This window comes from Arvicola amphibius, chromosome 3 (genome assembly GCF_903992535.2).
Source record: "Arvicola amphibius chromosome 3, mArvAmp1.2, whole genome shotgun sequence".
Taxonomy (NCBI): domain Eukaryota; kingdom Metazoa; phylum Chordata; class Mammalia; order Rodentia; family Cricetidae; genus Arvicola; species Arvicola amphibius.
The window spans coordinates 186,654,124-186,673,075 of NC_052049.1; the positions used below are offsets into that span (position 1 = coordinate 186,654,124).

The 18,952-nt window shown below is 49.5% G+C and overlaps 1 protein-coding gene across 1 annotated transcript in view; it reads right to left on the reverse strand.

The window, feature by feature from the left end:
- Ulk4 (unc-51 like kinase 4) overlaps window positions 1-18,952 on the reverse strand; it is a 275,070-nt gene that overhangs the window by 185,841 nt on the left and 70,277 nt on the right. The window contains exons 22-26 of the mRNA XM_038324151.1: window positions 9,396-9,529; window positions 5,449-5,570; window positions 5,280-5,336; window positions 349-400; window positions 171-265 (exon numbers count right to left, since the gene is read on the reverse strand). Coding sequence (XP_038180079.1) covers window positions 171-265; window positions 349-400; window positions 5,280-5,336; window positions 5,449-5,570; window positions 9,396-9,529 — 460 coding nt within the window. The remainder of the gene's footprint in view (window positions 1-170; window positions 266-348; window positions 401-5,279; window positions 5,337-5,448; window positions 5,571-9,395; window positions 9,530-18,952) is intronic.

The following is an 18,952-nucleotide window of genomic DNA, read 5'->3' on the forward strand; positions in this document are numbered from 1 at the left end:
GTCAAGGAACAGTCAGAGAAACTTACCCCTCCCAACCAACAAAACTGGAACCAGCTTTCCACGGCTCCCCCTGCTTTTTTGAAGTTTCTCCAGGCATGGACACCGGTCAACCCGGCACGCATACACACAAGGATTATCAAGCAAAGGCCAAGGGCTTTCTAGAAACTGACCGTAGAGCGGTAGTCGGCCAGCAGAGCGGGGTACTGTATCACTGCTTCGAAGGCAGACAAGGTGATCTTGATAAACTCCTCTGAAGCCACCATCCCTAGGATCACAGAGAGATGGTTACACGGGTGTCCACGCATGCATGCCCTTCATGGCTCACACGCAACAAACGCAGCTGCTCACCTATGGCTCCATCTATGTTCGTTTCTCCCGAGTCAACTGACTTAATGTGACTCTGAAAAAGAAAAAGTGTCTGATAAACGGGGGTCAAAATACCTCTGAAATGAAACTTGGGCAGTTAGCATTTTGCCTGAAACCACGTCTGATTCTTAAACTCATGGGGAAAATTTAAATACATATATTACAAACACTGCAATCAGCTTAAATGTGCTTATATAAATACTATACACAGTACATGCATATACTATTCACATATATGGAAAGGTGGCTCAGTGGTGAAGAGTTCAATTCCTAGCATCCAAACTGGATGGCTCACAACTTAACTCCAGCTCCAGGAGATCTGACCTTTGCCCGTCTGGACTGCACAGGTACCTGAAGTCAATGTGTACACACCCCACACATGGATACACACATACACTTAAAGAAATATTTTAAGATTTTATGTGTGTGAGTGCTTTGCTCATAAATATGTGGACCATATCCATGCAGGACATGGATGGGTTCGGGGATTAGGGACTCAGGGATTAGATCCCCTGGAACTAGAGTTAAAGACAGTTGGAAGCCACCGCAGGGTGCTAGAAACTAGACCCACGTCTTCTGCAAGAGCAACCAGTGCCCTTAACTACCGAGTCATCTCTCTCCAGCCCCCTAAAAATAATTCTTCAAAATTTTATTATGTATATATTAAAACCATGATTTTTAAATATACAAATGAGATTTAATGTCATAATAATTCAGTGGTAACAAAAAACTTACAAAAGTGAGAATGGCCACTGGCGGCATCTGCCATCTCACCACTTGGGAGGCTGAGGCAAGGGTAGCCTTGAGCTTTAGGCTACACAGTGACACGTAGCAAGTTCAAGGCCAGCCTTACCAACGGCACCAAGGCCTTGTCAACAATGAATGACAGCTACCATGGTGACAGCAGTCACCCCACAGGAAGGACCTGGTGCTGCACGGGGTGTAAGGTGCAGCAGAGGCCAAGGCCTCTAGTGTCTGACTTTAGGATCACCACTGTGTTCAGTTCCTCCAGTCCCCATCCACTGTTGCGTACATCACAGCACCGTGCGGGAGGAAAGACTCAGCGGTGGGGCTGTGATTTACAGTTGACTTTTCTTTCTTCATGTCAATAATAGTTATCCAGATGGTGAAATAACCCTCCAACTTTGAGTCAAAATAAAGTCTTCCTTAAGCTGCTTGGTCAGGGCCACAGCCCCAGGAGAGCAAGAAACAGTGACACAGAGAGCTCCAGTGAGCCCGGGCCCCAGAGCCTCCTCTCCAGATGACCGCAGAGAGCATAGACAGCGAAGCAGAGGCTCCACAGTGGAGCAGAGAACAGCGCCACAGAGCCCAGGCTGAAGAGTGAGGACAGAAAACAGCCCTGTCAGGGCTGCAGAGATGGCACAGTGGGTCAAAGGGCTTGCCGCCAGATCAACTGCAGGCCTGCCCACCTCAGTGTTCACAGACCTCCTCTACAGTCAGGACAGAGTCACAAGAACATCCGTAGGTTACAACAGCTTTTGGCAGTTTGTTTTAAAGCGTGGCAGGTACCATCTCCACAACACAAACCAAGCACTATCAACAAATCAGCATTCACACGTCAGAAAGCTGAGCACAGGTGGGGTGGGCATGTCTGCCAATCTCTGCACTTTTACAGTCCAGCGAGGTCAGGACTGGAAAACCCAGCATGCACAGACAAGTCCCTGTCCTGGGCTCATCAACCAAAGACCTTGGGAAAGAACACAGGAAATAGTGCACAGTAGGTCAACAGCCATCAAAACAGCACACAGTAGGTCAACATCCACCCTCAAAGTGCACAGTAGGTCGACAGCCACCAAAGCAGTGCACAGTAGGTCGACAGCCATCAGGGGTCCCACCCACTGTTTCTGTTCCAGCCCAGTTCAGTCCCCGCCGCCTCCCCAGCTCCTAGTGCAGGCCCTGAAGAGGCAGCTGGTGTGGGCAGGCCGCCTGCCTGGCCAGGTGGAAGGCAGCGATTCACAGCTGGCTGGTCCTCCTCTGGCAGAGACTGTGAAAGCCCAAGGTGGCTTAAAAGCGCCCTGCTATTGCAGCCAAACAGCAGTCTCCTTAAGATCCACACCTCGCTTATTTGCGGGGCAATGTTCATATAGAGCTAATTTCTACACTCACGACCCATATGTAATCATCTAGAATGTTCTACCATAAAAGGTCACCAACAGACCAAAAAAACCACTCCATCAGTGTCCAGCTTAGCCACTGGGGTTGGGTTTCCTTACAGAGCAGGACTGGGGGTGAAGGGAAGCAGCACACGCCAGCGTGGATGGCATGTTCCCTGAACTGCACAGATGGAGTTCCGTCACCTTCCACCTTCTCCATGCTCTAGAGCAGCGGCTCTCGACCTTCCTAACACTGCGACCTTTAACACGGTTCCTCGTGCTGTGGTGACCCCAGCCACAAGTTTGTTACTACTTCATAACTGTAATCTTGCTACTGTTAGGAACCATGATGTAACATGAACGGTCACTCCACCCCCAGGTGGAGAACACTCTAGAGCCTCCTCAGGCAGCATGACCACGTGCACCTGAGGCAGAATTGGATCAGCTTGGAGAGGCCGATGGCCGCCCCTCCTGGGAGGGACGTCGAAGTCGTCACAGCTGCTCTGATGAGGATGGCGATGTCCCTCCCACAGCACAGGCACCCGTGGCCTGGTACCATTCCGAGATGTACCGGCAACGCCCTCCAGGTCCCCTCTTTAAGGACCCTTGCAATGAGTGAGGACACAGCCCTCTGGGCCTCTCTCCATGCCCACTTTACCCAAAGGCAAGAAGTTCTGGTGTATGCAGTTCCTGGATACAGCTGGAACCGAGTCCCTCAGATTCAGGCAGTTTCTAAAAGCTAATAAGCCCGCCATGATGGAGACTACTCGGGCATACTTGGAAAATACCAAAAAGATCTCCAGAAGGAAGTAAAAGAAGTAAAGCTTCCCTTCACTGTGCTGGATTAGAAAGACAGCTTAGAGGGGCAAGTGTGTGCTGAGCAAGAATGAGGACCTGAGTTCAAGCCCAGCACCCACACCAAGGCAGGACAGACGGTAGGCGCAGCAGCAGCAGCAGCAGCGCACAACGCCAATCCCACAGCAATGGCGCCCAGTTTGCCTCCTGTTGCTGTGACAAACACCACAATGAGAGACAAGTGTGGGAGGAAAGGGTTTGTTCTACCTTACAAGGCACAGTCCGTCATGGGGGGAACTCGGCAGGAGCTGGAGGAAGACGGCGAAGGTACAGCGCTTACTGGCTTGCTCCTTCTGGCTTGCTCCCCGAGCTCACTTACCCAACAGGCCCACTTGCCCAGGGATGGCACCACCCACAGTGGGCTGAGTCTGCCTACAGCACAAGCAATTAAGGAAATGCTTCACAGGCATGCTCAATTTGCCAGCTGAGAGTCCCTCTCCCCGCGTGAAGCCAGATCATTGCCGGGCTGACACCTGGTGCTGATTATGTAAGACTGGAAGGCAGAGGCAGGAAACTGTAGATGCTCCTGACAGTCAGCAGGTTCTGGGCTCCACAACAGACCCTGCTGCAGGGTGAAGTGGAGAAATGGAGGAAGACACCCACAGTCAACCTCCAGTATCCACAGGGGCCAGGACAGCAGGTGCACTGGCAGGCATGTGTGCACTTGCACACGCTGCTCTGTGCATGCCCATGTGTGACGTTCTTCCGCATGAGTGCTGCACACTTCAGGGAACCTTCAGGAACCACGATGAAAGCAAACGTTTCCAGAGCTCTCGTACGCCAGCCCACTTCCCGTTTCAGGGCTGGAAGATGTGAGGTGGGCTGGTTCTCTCAGCTGGCGTCAGCATACAAGGATCGGAAGAATGGCAGCTCTCATGTCTGTCTCATGTCACATCAAGGCTCAGGACATGTGCAGACAAACTGCACAGATGACTGAAGCAGGCCATGGGGTCATGGGGTGGACAGTGACCTACTGCTTTCCAGGGCCACATTGACGCCATCGACACCGAGTGCAAGACGATGCAAACAGGTAGAGTGAGAAGTCACCCAGTACCCAGGAGCAGCCAGGATGCAGACTCGGAAAGTGGCCTCACCAGGGAGAGCACGAACACCACCTCATTTCTTCGTGTGTGTGTGTGTGTGTGTGTGTGTGTGTGTGCCCCCCCCACATGCACATGTATGCCCACATGCATATACACACACACGCACATGTATGCCCACACGCATACACACACGTGCACTTAGATAACTTTAGGAGTCAGGCCTCTCTCCCAGGGTATGGCTGGGCCTTCAGCTCAGGTCACTAAGCTCGGCTACAAGTACCTTTAACCACTGAGCCATCACGCCAGCCTCAAAATACAATGTTTGCCATTTTGTTTGTTTAAACTCCTTCCCGACAACCAAAGACAGAGAAATGTGAAAGCTTTTTTCATAATAAACCAGGCAGGTTGTTTCCCACAAACACCTGCATGGAGGCAACACTAGCAAAGACCAATGAAGAGCAGACGGTTCCTGAAGGAGAGGGGAGGCCCTTCCCCAGGGGCCTCCAGCCTGGTCTCTGAGCCCAGGTGGCGCTCCCTTCCTGAAAGGGGAGCAAACATTTAATTCCTGAACGTCCAGAGAGCACTGAAGTTAGTAACCACAGCGTTCGCAGCCCCTACCGTCACCCATGTCCTTTCAAATCCTTAACTTGATGTCTATCGTGTGCTTATGTGGCTTTTCTTTACCCTATTGGGGGCTGTCTCTGAACAAAATACATTATCAGGAGAAAATGTATTTTCCCCAAATGTCAAATTTTATTACAGTCAACAGATAAAAATATAAAAAGGTCACTTCCCTACAAACAAATGCCATTTAGACTTTTAATTCCTGCCTTCCCGCAGCCCACCCCACAGCCAGCAGTCAAGGCAACACCATTAGTCTGATAGGATTCCCGCTACTCACAAGAATCGTCCCATAGCTGAAGAGGAATTCTTCCGTCACCACCTGAGGCCGGAAAACCTGTGGGGCGAGAGGTCCCTGGATGAGATCCTGACAGCCACGAGCAAAGACGGACAGTCAGAAGAGTCATCTCAGGAGAGGTGGCTCCCCTCCGGGGATGGGGGCGGGGTACCTGAGACATGACCAGATGGAGCACCACGGGCATCATGGGGAGACACATCTTCAGCTGCTTCCCCTGGACCGTTGATGGGTGCTTTCGGCCGGACACATTGACCAAGGCATTGATAATGTCGCCTGTGGAGCACATCAGGGAAGGCAAGAAGGTGAGAGGGCACAGAGGGGCAGAGGCAGGTGATCCTCCTGCCTCCACCACCCAGGTGTGGGAGCTGCAGGCAAGTGCAGGGGTTTTAGGTGTGTGGCACCATATCTGATTCTATGCGGGGCTGGGAATCACACCCAGGGCTTTTCGTGCATCCTAGGCAAGAACTCTACCAGTCAGGCCACATCCCAGCAAGCTGCACACTGTTAATATAACACACTTGTAGCCTCTGGGGACAGAGTGTAACAATCTGCAGAGCCACTATCAATTGACCTCTAACCTATAAATTAAAGAGAGTTTATAGTTATGATACAGTAATGGTCTTAGGAATTTATTTGTATTGTTCAAATTGACTATTACTGCTTATTGCTTCAGAAAACTAATTTAAAAGTATAAGTAAACAGATTATAAAATACAACTTGAAAAAGAAGGCAGAAAGGAAAAACAAATAGGGTGAGATAAAGAGGAAGCAGTATTTTTTTTTTCAAGACCGGTCTCTCAGTAGCCTTAGCTGTCCTGGAATTTCTCTGTAGACCAGGCTGGCCTTGAACTCACAGAAATCTGCCTGCCCTTGACTTCTAAGGGATGGGATTAAGGGCATGCACCACCACTGCCAAGGATGGAGAAAAGAGGTCAATGTCCAAAACTTTTTAATTTTATTTTATTTTAGTGTATGTGTGTGTCAGTGTGTGTGTTAAGGTTTCTATTGCTGTAAAGAGACAACATGACCACAGCAATTCTTATCTTATAAAGAAAAACATTTAATTGGGCTGGCTTACATTTTCAGAGGTTCAGTCCATTATCAGCATGGTGGCGTGCAGGCAGGCATGGTGCTAGAGCAGGTGCTAAGAGTCCTTGCATCTTGACTCACAGGCAACAGGAAGTGGTCCATGACACTGGGCAGGATCTTGAGCATATAGGAGACCTCACAGGTGCCTCTTCCACAGGACACACTTTCTCCAACAAGGCCATATCTCCTAATAGTGCCACTCCCTTTGGGAGCCATTTTCTTTCAAACTACCAGTGTGGTGTGTGTGTGTGTGTGTGTGTGTGTGTGTGTGTGTGTGTGTGTGTGTGTGTGTGTGTGTGTGTGTGTGTGTGTGCACACATGAGTGAAGGTACCCACAAGAGGGCATCAGATCCCCTGAAACTGGAGCATAAACAGCTGTGAGCCACCATGTGGGTGCTGGGAATTGAGCCCGGGTCCTCTGGAAAAGCAGTCAGTGCTGTTAACTGCTAGGGTACCATGGGGCCCCATTTCCAGCATCACTGGCTATTTGTGCGGTGGAGAAGGAGTCTTAACTGATCATAGAAAGAGTTCCTGGCAGGATGACGTCGCCATTGCTTTCACATCCACAGCTCCACATCTTCACTAAGATGGCTTGAATCAAATTTAACATGTTGAACACTTCTGGGCTAGAGCTACACCTCTGGGAACTCATGGGAAAGGAGCCAGAGCAGCACTGAGCCCTGCTCATGGGACTTTAATTTCCAAAAATAACAAGAAGGCATTTCCTTAGGTGCAATTAGCATCCTCTGAAGGTCATCCCTAAAAGTTCTCACACTAAAGAGATTTCTCCAAAAGACTAACACCATCAAATCTGTGACACCAAACTCTAAACCTATATACGTTTCTGCCTGTGGTGCTGTAATCTGAATCTTAGCCTTGGAGGATGAAGGAAGGAAGATCAGGAGTTCAAAACCAGCCTCTGCTACATAGTGCATTCAATTCCAACCCAAACTTTATCTCAACAAAATGAAACAAAAAACAAACAATAATAAAAAGCACAAACAGGTGTGGTGGTACATACCTTTAATCCCAGCACCAAAGAGGCGGAGGCAGGCCATAACCATAACCACAACAAAACCAACCAACGAAACAAAATGAAATATATATTTTAAAAGTTCTTTTAATAAATAAATATATTTATGGCTCTAATTTCACGGGAAGTTATTTAAGATATGGGCAGCTTTCTCAGCTTTTCAGGATAAACCACATTCTGATTTCCATTTCCTTTCTTAAACTGTCATTTGGTAGTTTGAATAAAATGGCCCCATAAACTCATAGGCAGTGGCACTATCAGGAGGTGTGACCTCTGTAGGATGAAGTGTGTCACTGGGGGCGGGCTTTGAGATCTCAGATGCTCCAGTCAAGCCCACTGTGGCCCTCTCTTCCTGCTGTCTGCTACATCTCCAGCAGCATGTCGGCCTGCATCCCGTTATGTTCCCTGTCATAGTAAATATGGAGCCAATTAAATGCTTTCTGTATAGGGGTTGCTGTGCTCATGGCATTTCCTCATAGTCATAGAAACCATAACTAAGACAGCCATCTACCTCACAGAAACCCTAAGACAGCCATCCACCTCATAGAAACCCTGACTAAGACAGCCATCTACTGTAGTTGGAGCTGCGGGCAGGCCTGCTTTTCATCCTGCCTGGCTCCCGCATGGCTAGCTTAAAACCCGAAATAACAACACACAAACTGTATTCATTTAAACATTGCCTGGCCCATTAGTTTCAACCTCTTATTAGCTAATTCTCACATCTTGCTTTAACCCATATTTAATTAATGTGTGTAGCTTAATTACTACTTAATTACTGTGTCTTACTGGGAAAGATCCAGCATGTCTGACCTGGTGGCTGGCTCCATGGCGTCTGTCTCACTGAGGAGAGGCATGGCATCTGTCTAACTTCCCTTCTTCCCAGCATTCTGTGCTGTCTACTCCACATATCTAAATCCTGCCCTATCAAAAATCCAAGGCAGTTTCTTTATTAACCAATGAAAGTCCTCCATCAATCTACCTCATTAGAAACCCTAAGACAGCCATCTACCTCATAGAAACCATGACTAAGACATCATCCACCTCATAGAAACCATGACTAAGACATCATCCACCTCATAGAAACCATGACTAAGACGTCATCTACCTCATAGAAACCATGACTAAGACGTCATCTACCTCATAGAAACCATGACTAAGACGTCATCTACCTCATAGAAACCATGACTAAGACGTCATCTACCTCATAGAAACCATGACTAAGACAGCCATCTACCTCATAGAAACCCTAAGACAGCCATCTACCTCATAGAAACCATGACTAAGACAGCCATCTACCTCATAGAAACCATGACTAAGACAGCCATCTACAGGTAACACCCAAATGTAACATCTCAATCCTGTGACCGATACAAAGTAACTATAGACTAGACAAGGCCAATGAAGTCTTAAAGCCACACATTGCAGAGAAATGTCTCCCCACTGCCCCACAGCAACAGAGACATGGAGACTCAGAGACTGTGATGGCATGCACAGGACCTGTACAAGTCCTAGCCAGACAAAAGCCCAGCACAGATGACGATAAGACTCATGTGCGGCCACTACTGGACAGCTGCTGGAAGCCAGAAGGTCAGTTCACGGTTTGTTTTGTTTCATTTTATTGATAAACCATGGTGGGCAGATCACACTGCAGAGCAGACCCAACCCCAAGACTAGCTGGGCAACGCAAACTGGGGAAGAAACCAGAGGAGGAGGAAAGGGAGACTAGAAGAAGATGAAGAAGACGAAGAAGATGAAGTTCTTGTCACTACTGGGTGGGGAGGGATGGGAAGGCTGAGAGAGTGGGAAGGGGAGGAGCTAAGGGGGCGAATATGTTTACAAACCATATAAAATCCAAAGAAATTAATTTTTAAGATAAGTTTTGAAATAGAAGAGAAGCAAGAATGAAGAAGGGCATGCCAGAAGCCATGCTCAGAAAAGTAAACAGCTATGGGCCCAGAGCAGGTGGCTGTCGTTTACCTAGGATCCGCGGCGGCTCCTGTACCATGTGCTGGATGAGGAGATCCAGGCACCTGGCCAGATACTCGCTCCCACCCTGTAGCTCCTTGCCTGGGGAGGTCTTTCTGCTGTCTCTCTCGATGTACATCACCAGCCTGCAAAGAGCACCGGGCAGAGATTATTGCTCATGGTAAGATAGATAGATAGATAGATACAGTGTCTGTCTTAAATGCCACCGAGGCGGGTGTTTCCAGAGGTGCAGTCCTAGCCATGCTGACCGTCACTGCACTGCACAGCCAGGCACAGTCGGCTGCGCTTTACAAGCCCGGACACTGATGCCGAAGCCAGGCTCCACAAATGGTCTCTGCCCAGGCTGTAAACACCACCCTGATTTCGTTTGTCTTTGCCCAATGGAAAGATTCACTCTCCATTGATAGATGGTGACCAACCAAGACATTTGCACACATGGGGCTCTTGGTGTCCAGGATCAATGGAGAACCTTGGGTACCAGCCCTTTTGTTAGTCATTAATATTAAACTTAGTTGGAAGTCCTGGCCATTCAAATGAACTCTAGTTCTTTTGGGGAACTATGGACACAGACCCAAAGAAACGTGGACAGCAACAGTTACATTAGCACACCTTTCTGTCCATTAGTTTAAGATGCCTGCCGTGCATGCATGTACGTGTGTGTGTGTGTGCACGTGAGAGAGATGCGCTATGAGCTGCCTTGATCACTCATGAAGCCAGCATCTTCTCATGTGTGAACTGAACATCTAGGGACGACACGTGTGTGAAGACACATGTGAAGGGTTCATTAAGTCTTGTTTTTCTCCTGGATTCTCTTGTCCTTTAGGTTAGAAACTCAGTGGGGAATTATTTTTGTAACAAGTGCCTTCCCCTGGTCTATGGCTTGATTTGGATTCTTTTGTTTGTTTTTAAATTTCTGACTCTAATGGAAATCCCTAACTTTAAGTTAATATTTATCAGTGTTTCCTTATGATGGAGCCTGTGCAGACTGTCAGAACCATGAACTGAGCCCACAGTTGCCAAGTCTGTTTGTGCTGTCATGTTTTCACAAGCAAATGCACCACATGCCTACCTGGTGTAACTTAAGGAGAGGTTTGTCATCCACTGACATTTACATAAGGCAATGCCAACTGTAGTTGCCTGAGGATCAGAAAAGTAAAACTGCCATCCCGGTCAGCCTTATAGACCAGGCAGTGGTGACACACTTTAATCCCAGTAGCCACACCAGTTGCCATAGAAACCAGGCGTAGTGGTGCACACCTTTAATCCCAGCCCTAGAGAGGATTATAAAACAGGAAGAAGACAGTCCTTAGACACAGTCTCATTCTGAGATTTCTGGAGGCAGGATAGCCATTTCAGACTGAGGTCAAGGTAAGAGCCAGTGGCTGGTTGCTTTGCTTTTCTGATCCTCAGGTAAGTTTTATTTATTAAAACACAAGTGAAATTCCACACTTCAACCTCTTCCCGAGCCCCCACCCCACGTTCCTCAGGGTTCATATTTTCTATCCGACTCCAAATACCAATCCCAGAGGACTCCAGTCTCCATTCACGGAGTGTGGTCTCTGCACACACACTGTAGAGTGCACTGTGCACTGAGTGTGGTCTCTGCATACACTGTAGAGTGCACTGAGTGTGGTCTCTGCACACACTCTGACTGTAGAGTGCGCTGTGCGTCCTGCAGTCGACTTCTCCAGATGACACTGGTTCGCCTCTGGAAAGTAAGGACACCTGGGCCACTTTCATCCAGACTGGAATAAAGTCTGGAAGAACGCCAGGGTGAGTTTTCCCCCTGCCCTGGGAAATCCCCCAAATCCATAGCTCTCCCAGATGTAAGCAGAATGCAAAGGTGGTTCTTAAGTTTCAGGAGTCAGAGAATTAAAATAAAACTGTCCCCCCCAATCCACAGCATATACAAAAGTACATTCCTACTTGTCTTTAAAGATTCAAATTTTCTCTAAAATCTAAATTACTTAGCACAGAATGTAATGATGTATATTTAGTTGCCAAAGTCTGAAATATCTTTCCTTAAGTTGAGGTTTGGTTGCCCTTTGGAACCCTACTGCAGAGTGAGCCCATCAGAAGACAGCCATCTGCTTGCTCAGAACCAGTGTGGCCCAGCACCAGCGAGCCCTCCATGAGGCGACAACCGCTGTCACCAGCTGCTCACAGGCTACCGACAGGGACATCCACCCCGCACTCTACGAACTCACTTTGGATAAGAAGGATAAAATGTGGAGACCTTTGCATGAGGAGACCATGAACATTTAGACTGTTCTCCAACATGGCAAATTGTATTTCTTAGCATTCTACAGAGACCAAGTTAAAAAGAATGACACTCAGTAATAATCCAAATAAACTGCCGAAGAACAAGACCCATTCTTCCCTCCAACTCCCTCCACGGGGGAGCCTCTTCCCATAGCGTTCCCATCCCCTTACCTTCCAGACTTCAGTCACCTCACTCTGTACTGACTCTCATCCCCGCCCCCAGCACCCCTCCCACCCTTCCCTCTGAGTTCTCTGTACTGACACCCATGTCCCAGGACTGAGCTTGCCAAGTCCTGGTCTCTGGTGCTCATGGAGCTGAGCACAAGGCTGGTGTCAGTGACACTGAAGCCCATGTGGGGGCTCACGCCTATGACCACGTGGGGGCTCACGCCTGCGACCACGTGGGGGCTCACGCCTGCGACCACGTGAGGGCTCACGCCTGCGACCACGTGGGGGCTCACGCCTGCGACCACGTAGGGGCTCACATCTGTGACCATGTGGGGGCTCATGCCCATGACCAAATACTTGGGAGGACAAGTAGAAGGGGCAGGTGTTCAAGGCCATCCTTCACTCATAGTGAGTTTGGGGCTAACCTCGACTATCTGAGACCCTGTCTCAAACAGGGAAAAAGTCTAATAAAATGCATACAGTGTCTCCTACATGCTTGCTCAGTATTTTTTATTTTGGATAATCTTTAAGAGTTTGATTGGATGTAAAATGACCAGAGAGAAGCCGGGCGGTGGTGGCGCACGCCTTTAATCCCAGCACTAGGGAGGCAGAGGCAGGCGGATCTCTGTGAGTTCGAGACCAGCCTGGTCTACAAGAGCTAGCTCCAGGACAGGCTCTAAAGCTTCAGAGAAACACTTGTCTTGAAAAACCAAAAAAAACCAAAAAAAAAAAAAAAAAAAAAAAAAAAAAAATGACCTGAGAGACAGACCTTTGTGCCTGTCTGTGAGGATGCAAAGAGGGTCACAAAGGAAGAAGACCCCATGGAATGTGAGAGGCAAAAGCTGGGGTTCTGAGTGGAATGGAAAAGGAAAAGAGGAGGAGCCAGATGTGCACCGGCAGATGTGCACCAGCAGATGTGCACGGCAGAATGGGCACCGACCCTTCCTGCTCTCTGCTTCCTGAGGTGTGAAGTGACCCAGGTCCACACTCCTGCCATCTGTGCCCCCCATGATGGATTGTAGCACTTGTTTCTCCCCATTTAGGAATAATTTGCTTTAATATTTATATTAAATGAATATTAGTTTATTATTATTAATTAATATTAAAGGATGTGCCTTCCCTCTCTCCCCTGCCCCTCCCAGGATCTGCAGCAAACTCCTTCCTCAATTCAACACCTTCATTTCCCATCAAAGTTTTGACTCAGCTATGGCGTCCAGGTGATAAATGGACATTTGGCCTAAATCCAAATGACAGCAACCCCAGCGTATCTACAAGCCTACTCTGGTTGCTCCTTTTCTTCCTAAATCTGTAACTGGAAGAGTCGTACTTAGCAACTGTCAGAACCCATATGCTGACTTACATGAAATGTAAGAATTAGCATGACCAGCAAGGAAAAATAGGAGCCTAGAACATTCCCTGGGGCCTCCTGCTGGAGCACGGCTCCTGAGCGCCTGCAGTAAAGGGGCCCCAGGAATGCACCAACTTCTCTGTCTTCACTGAGGGGTGCTGCTCAGGGAAATTACAGAATGCTTAGATCATGAAGGCTGGCTAGAGGAAAGTTTACCACTAGGGGCAGCTTTGAGAGTGCATAGCTTTGCCTTGCTCTCCCTTTGGTTTGTTTCTGCACATGTGGAAGATGCAGCCTCTGGGCTTCCTGCTCCAGCCACCTGCCGCCACACCTCCCCAACATTACGGACTTCCCTTCTGGAACTGCAAGCCAAAACACACTCTTCCACACTTTGTTCTATCACGGCACCAGAAATTACTGACATAATAGGAAAGGAGAGGAAGGTTCTAGGAAAAAGTGAGATAGCATGCCATTGTTTCCACAGGATGGGCACGCTCACTGACAGAATCCAATCTAGAGGATGCTGTCGGCAATCATGCAGATAAAATGACACACTCTACAAATGTCACCAGAGTCCTTTAGATGCCTCTGAGCTTCCACAGCGGGAAAGATGGGGGCTACTCAGGACCAGCAAAAGGACAGCAAGTGAAGGATTCACAGGGATTTGGTCTGTAGTGCTGAGGCTCACAAGAGAAGCACCTGATATGGGGAGTCTCTGCATGCTGGAAACATTTTTTACTACCACTGGTTAATAAAGAAGCTGATTTGGTCAATAGCCAAGCAGAATAGAGCCAGGTGGGAAATCCAAACAGAGATACAGGGAGAAAAAGGGCAGAGTTGGGAGATGCCAGCAGCCACCAGAGAAACAAGATATGAGGTAACAAGATATAAACCTTATGGTAAAATATAAACTAATAGAAAGGGTTAATTTAAGTTGTAAGAACTAATTAATAATAAGCCTGAGCTTGTTATTATCCAAACAATTGTAATTAATATTAAGCCTCAGAGTGGTTATTGGGGAACTGGCGGGCAGGAGAGAAACAAGCACACACCTGTGCAGTTCACTCACTGTACTGGAAATACCCAGTCAGGTTCCAAAGATGCATGCCAAACTGCCCATTCAAAGGGAGCCTCAGAGGGGCAGCATGTCCTCCACTGGCCTCAGCAGGGTAACAAGTGCCCCCCATAGCCTCAGCAGGGTAACAAGTGCCCCCCGTAGCCTCAGCAGGGTAACAAGTGCCCCCATAGCCTTAGCAGGGTAACAAGAACCCCCCATAGCCTCAGCAGGGTAACAAGAACCCCCCGTAGCCTCAGCAGTGTAACAAGAGCCCCCTGTCGCCTCAGCAGGGTAACAAGAGCTCCCCCCCCCCCGAAGCCTCATCAGGGTAACAAGAGCCCCCCGTAGCCTCAGCAGGCTAACAAGAGCTCCCCATAGCCTCAGCAGGGTAACAAGAACCCCCCCGTAGCCTCAGCAGGGTAACAAGGGCCCCCCCCCCCCCCGTAGCCTCAGCAGGGTAACAAGAAACCCCCATAGCCTCAGCAGGGTAACAAGAGCCCCCTGTCGCCTCAGCAGGGTAACAAGAGCCCCCCCCCGTAGCCTCATCAGGGTAACAAGAGCCCCCCGTAGCCTCAGCAGGCTAACAAGAGCCCCCCCGTAGCCTCGAGGCAGGGTAACAAGAGCCCCCCCGTAGCCTCAGCAGGGTAACAAGAGCCCCCCGTAGCCTCAGCAGGGTAACAAGAGCCCCCCCGTAGCCTCAGCAGGGTAACAAGAGCCCCCCGTAGCCTCAGCAGGGTAACAAGAACCCCCCCGTAGCCTCAGCAGGGTAACAAGAGCCCCCCCGTAGCCTCAGCAGGGTAACAAGAACCCCCCATAGCCTCAGCAGGGTAACAAGAACCCCCCGTAGCCTCAGCAGGGTAACAAGAGCCCCCTGTCGCCTCAGCAGGGTAACAAGAACTCCCCCCCCCCCGAAGCCTCATCAGGGTAACAAGAGCCCCCCCGTAGCCTCAGCAGGCTAACAAGAGCTCCCCATAGCCTCAGCAGGGTAACAAGAACCCCCGTAGCCTCAGCAGGGTAACAAGAGCCCCCCCCCCCCCGTAGCCTCAGCAGGGTAACAAGAAACCCCCATAGCCTCAGCAGGGTAACAAGAGCCCCCTGTCGCCTCAGCAGGGTAACAAGAGCCCCCCCCCCCCGTAGCCTCAGCAGGGTAACAAGAGCCCCCCCGTAGCCTCAGCAGGCTAACAAGAGCCCCCCCCCCCGTAGCCTCGAGGCAGGGTAACAAGAGCCCCCCCCCGTAGCCTCAGCAGGCTAACAAGAGCCCCCCCGTAGCCTCAGCAGGGTAACAAGAGCCCCCCGTAGCCTCAGCAGGGTAACAAGAGCCCCCCGTAGCCTCAGCAGGGTAACAAGAACCCCCCCCCGTAGCCTCAGCAGGGTAACAAGAGCCCCCCCCCCCCGTAGCCTCAGCAGGGTAACAAGAGCCCCCCATAGCCTCAGCAGGGTAACAAGAGCCCCCCCATAGTCTCAGCAGGGTAACAAGAGCCCCCTGTCGCCTCAGCAGGGTAACAAGAGCCCCCATCCCCATTTCAGATGTATAATGGCAACAGTGCTTTACCACTCAGTGTCGTCTTTATCTGCATCTTCAATTATTTTCTTAATTTTTTCATCATCATTGTGCATAGACACACAAGCCATGGCACACACATGGAGGCAGGGACAACCTTCAGGAGTTATTTTCTCCATACATGTTTGCAAGCATTCCAGATTCATATAGCAAGCACCACACACCAAATCTCTCCAACCATTTCATCAATTACTAATGACGCAAAATACCTATTCCTGTCATTAGAAATCTCTTCAAAGCAGAGAGATTATTATGAATGATACAAAAATCTTAGAAGTTTTGTAAGCATATAAGGTTTACCCATGATTTTATTTTATTTATTTTCTGTACATAGGTGTTGTGCCTTCATGCATGAGAACCATTTGTGCACAGCCCTCACAGAAGCCCGAAGAGAAGAACATCACAGTCCCTGGAGCTGGAATTACAGGTATTGTGAGCCACCATGTGGGAGCTGGGACCCGAACCCGGGTCCTCTGCAGGAGCACCCAGTGCTTGTGGGATCTGGGACCCGAATCCAGGTCCTCTGCAGGAGCACCCAGTGATTGTGGGAGCTGGGACCCAAACCCAGGTCCTCTGCAGAAGCACCTAGAGCTTGTGGGAGCTGGGACCTGAACCCAGGTCCTCTGCAGGAGCACCCAGACTTGTGGGTGCTGGGACCTGAACCCGGGTCCTCTGCAGAGTGCCCAGTGCTTTTGGGTGCTAGGAACTGAACCCGGGTCCTCTGCAGAATGTCCAGTGTTTATGGGAGCTGGGACCTGAACCCGGGTCCTCTGCTGGAGCACCCAGTGATTATGGGAGCTGAGACCTGAACCTGGGTCCTCTGCAGAGGGCCCAGTGATTGTGGGAGCTGGGACCTGAACCCGGGTCCGCTGCAGGACAACCCAGTGATTATGAGAGTTGGGACCTAAACCCGGGTCCTCTGCAGGAGCACCCAGTGATTGTGGGAGCTAGGACCTGAACCCGGGTCCTCTGTAGGTGTACCCAGTGTGTTACCGATGAGTTTTAGGGATAGAGAGTTTCCAGGTTATGCAGAACCAACTAAGCATTTGCTCCTGGCTTTTTTTTTTCTCCCCTGGATTTAAACATATTTTCTTCCAGCTGTTTATGGTTTCTTTGGGGCAGATAATTCTTTAATCCATCTGGAATTAACTTTTGTATAAGCAAAGAAAATAAATTTTCCCACACAGTTAACCAATTATCCAGAGTAAATATTTCCTTAAGAAAATCTCTCTTTTAAGATCAAAGCAGATGGTTTTTTTAAATTTCACTGATTTCCATATTAACATAGATGCCAAGGGGGGAGGGGAGAGAACCCCTCTAGAAAGCCTGGTCCCTCAGGAGGCTCTCACACCCAGCTCACAGCAGGCCTCACCATAAACTCATAGAACTATCCATCCTCCGAAGTACCAATCGCACCCAGAGACGCTAAGGCCCCATTTCCTGACTTGTCACACTCAATCTGAGACAGAGCCGTTTGAAGAAACGGATGGACATTTGGGGGCTGTCATCTCCTCTCTATCTGGTGCTGACGGCTCAGCTCCACTGTGAATGGATGGGAGAGCTGACGTGGCAGAAAACGTGCTGAAATATAGACCATCAAGGGACAGCGGTGATGACAGGAAGCAGGGAAAATATCCACCAAGTACCGTGAAGGTTACGGCAGGCTGAGGGTGGGAAGTGTCTGTCAGCAGCAGACAGGCAGCGGATGACACACGGCAACTCAGCTGGTACTGCAGCGGCAGGGACCAGGAAAGGGGGACCTGCCCCCACAAACTCACCACAGAAGCTTTAGCAGCAGTTGTGTGTCCTGGGCAACCTTTACACACACAACAACACAAGCCTGGGCTGCAGGGCAACGGAGGCAGACCCAGCCCTCTCCACCTCAACGCTCCCCGAGAACCATTAATGTTCCCAAGTCAAATTCCCAAGCCTAGAAAAAAAATCAGTTTTGCTGTCTTGAGGATCCCATAACCCTTCTAATTTTTTTTATCATGTGTGTTTTATTTGTCTGTGTGGGGTATAGACACACACATTGCTCAGCACATGTGTGGAGGTCAGAGGATAACTTGCAGGAATCTATTATTCTCCCCTTCCACCATGTGGGCCCCAGGGACTGAACTCAGGTCATCAGGCTTTGGTGGCCACTGCCTTTGCCTGCTGAGCCAACTCAAAAGCCCTCCTCTTGGTTCCTTATGACTGCCAGACATCAGTTCCCACATTGCTAATGTTGTTCCCCTACCCAGCTTGGATTCGTTTTTTAATTGTAGGAGCGACACACCTCACCGTCTTAGGGACGTTTCTCATCTCAGCACCTGGTTGAAGGCAGAGTTCATGCGGCAGGAGCCGCAGCCAGCCCTCCTCCCCTCAAGGAAACAGGAAGCTGGACCAGAACTAAGGGAAGGATGGAACTTCAGGGGCTACCCTAGGGGTTCCACCTATCACAGCCTTCAAACTAGCCCCACCAACTGGGACCCAGTATGTAGAGCCATGAGCCACTGGGGTCCCTTCACACTCAGACCAGTGAGGGAGGTGACGCCTCTGTCCCACCTGCCTCAGGGAATCAGTTTGGTCTCATTCTTCAGTTCTTATTTTTTGAAGGTGCTGTGGGACAATGGTCTGTACCCTGTCACTTGTTATTTCAAATAAACGCTGATTGGCCAGTAGCTAGGCAGGAAGAAGAGGTGGGGGGGGGGGCAACCAGGCAGGAAGGAGAGGTGGGGCAATGAGAAATCTGGGAAGAGGGAAGTTTCAGTCTGCAGTCATCACCCAGACAGAGAGGAAGCAAGATGTGACGGCCTCACCAAAAAAGGTACCAAGCCATGTGGCTAACACAGACAAGAATTATGGGCTAATATAAGTTATAAGAGTTAATAAGAAGCCTGAGCTAATAGACCAACCAGTTCATGATTAATGTAGACCTCTGTGTGTGTCTTTGGGACTAAATGGCTGTGGGACTGGGCAGGATAGAAACCTCAATCAACATGAAGGATTTTGTGCAGACACATGAAAATAGATGTGCACAGCCACTGAGGGCTCTTCTTTACCAAACATGTTCACAATGAACACAGAGCCGGTCTTTCCCTTCCTCCTTTATGGACACCTAACGAGCAACCCCAGGTCAATGCCTGACTACTCCCAGGATCCCACGCCAT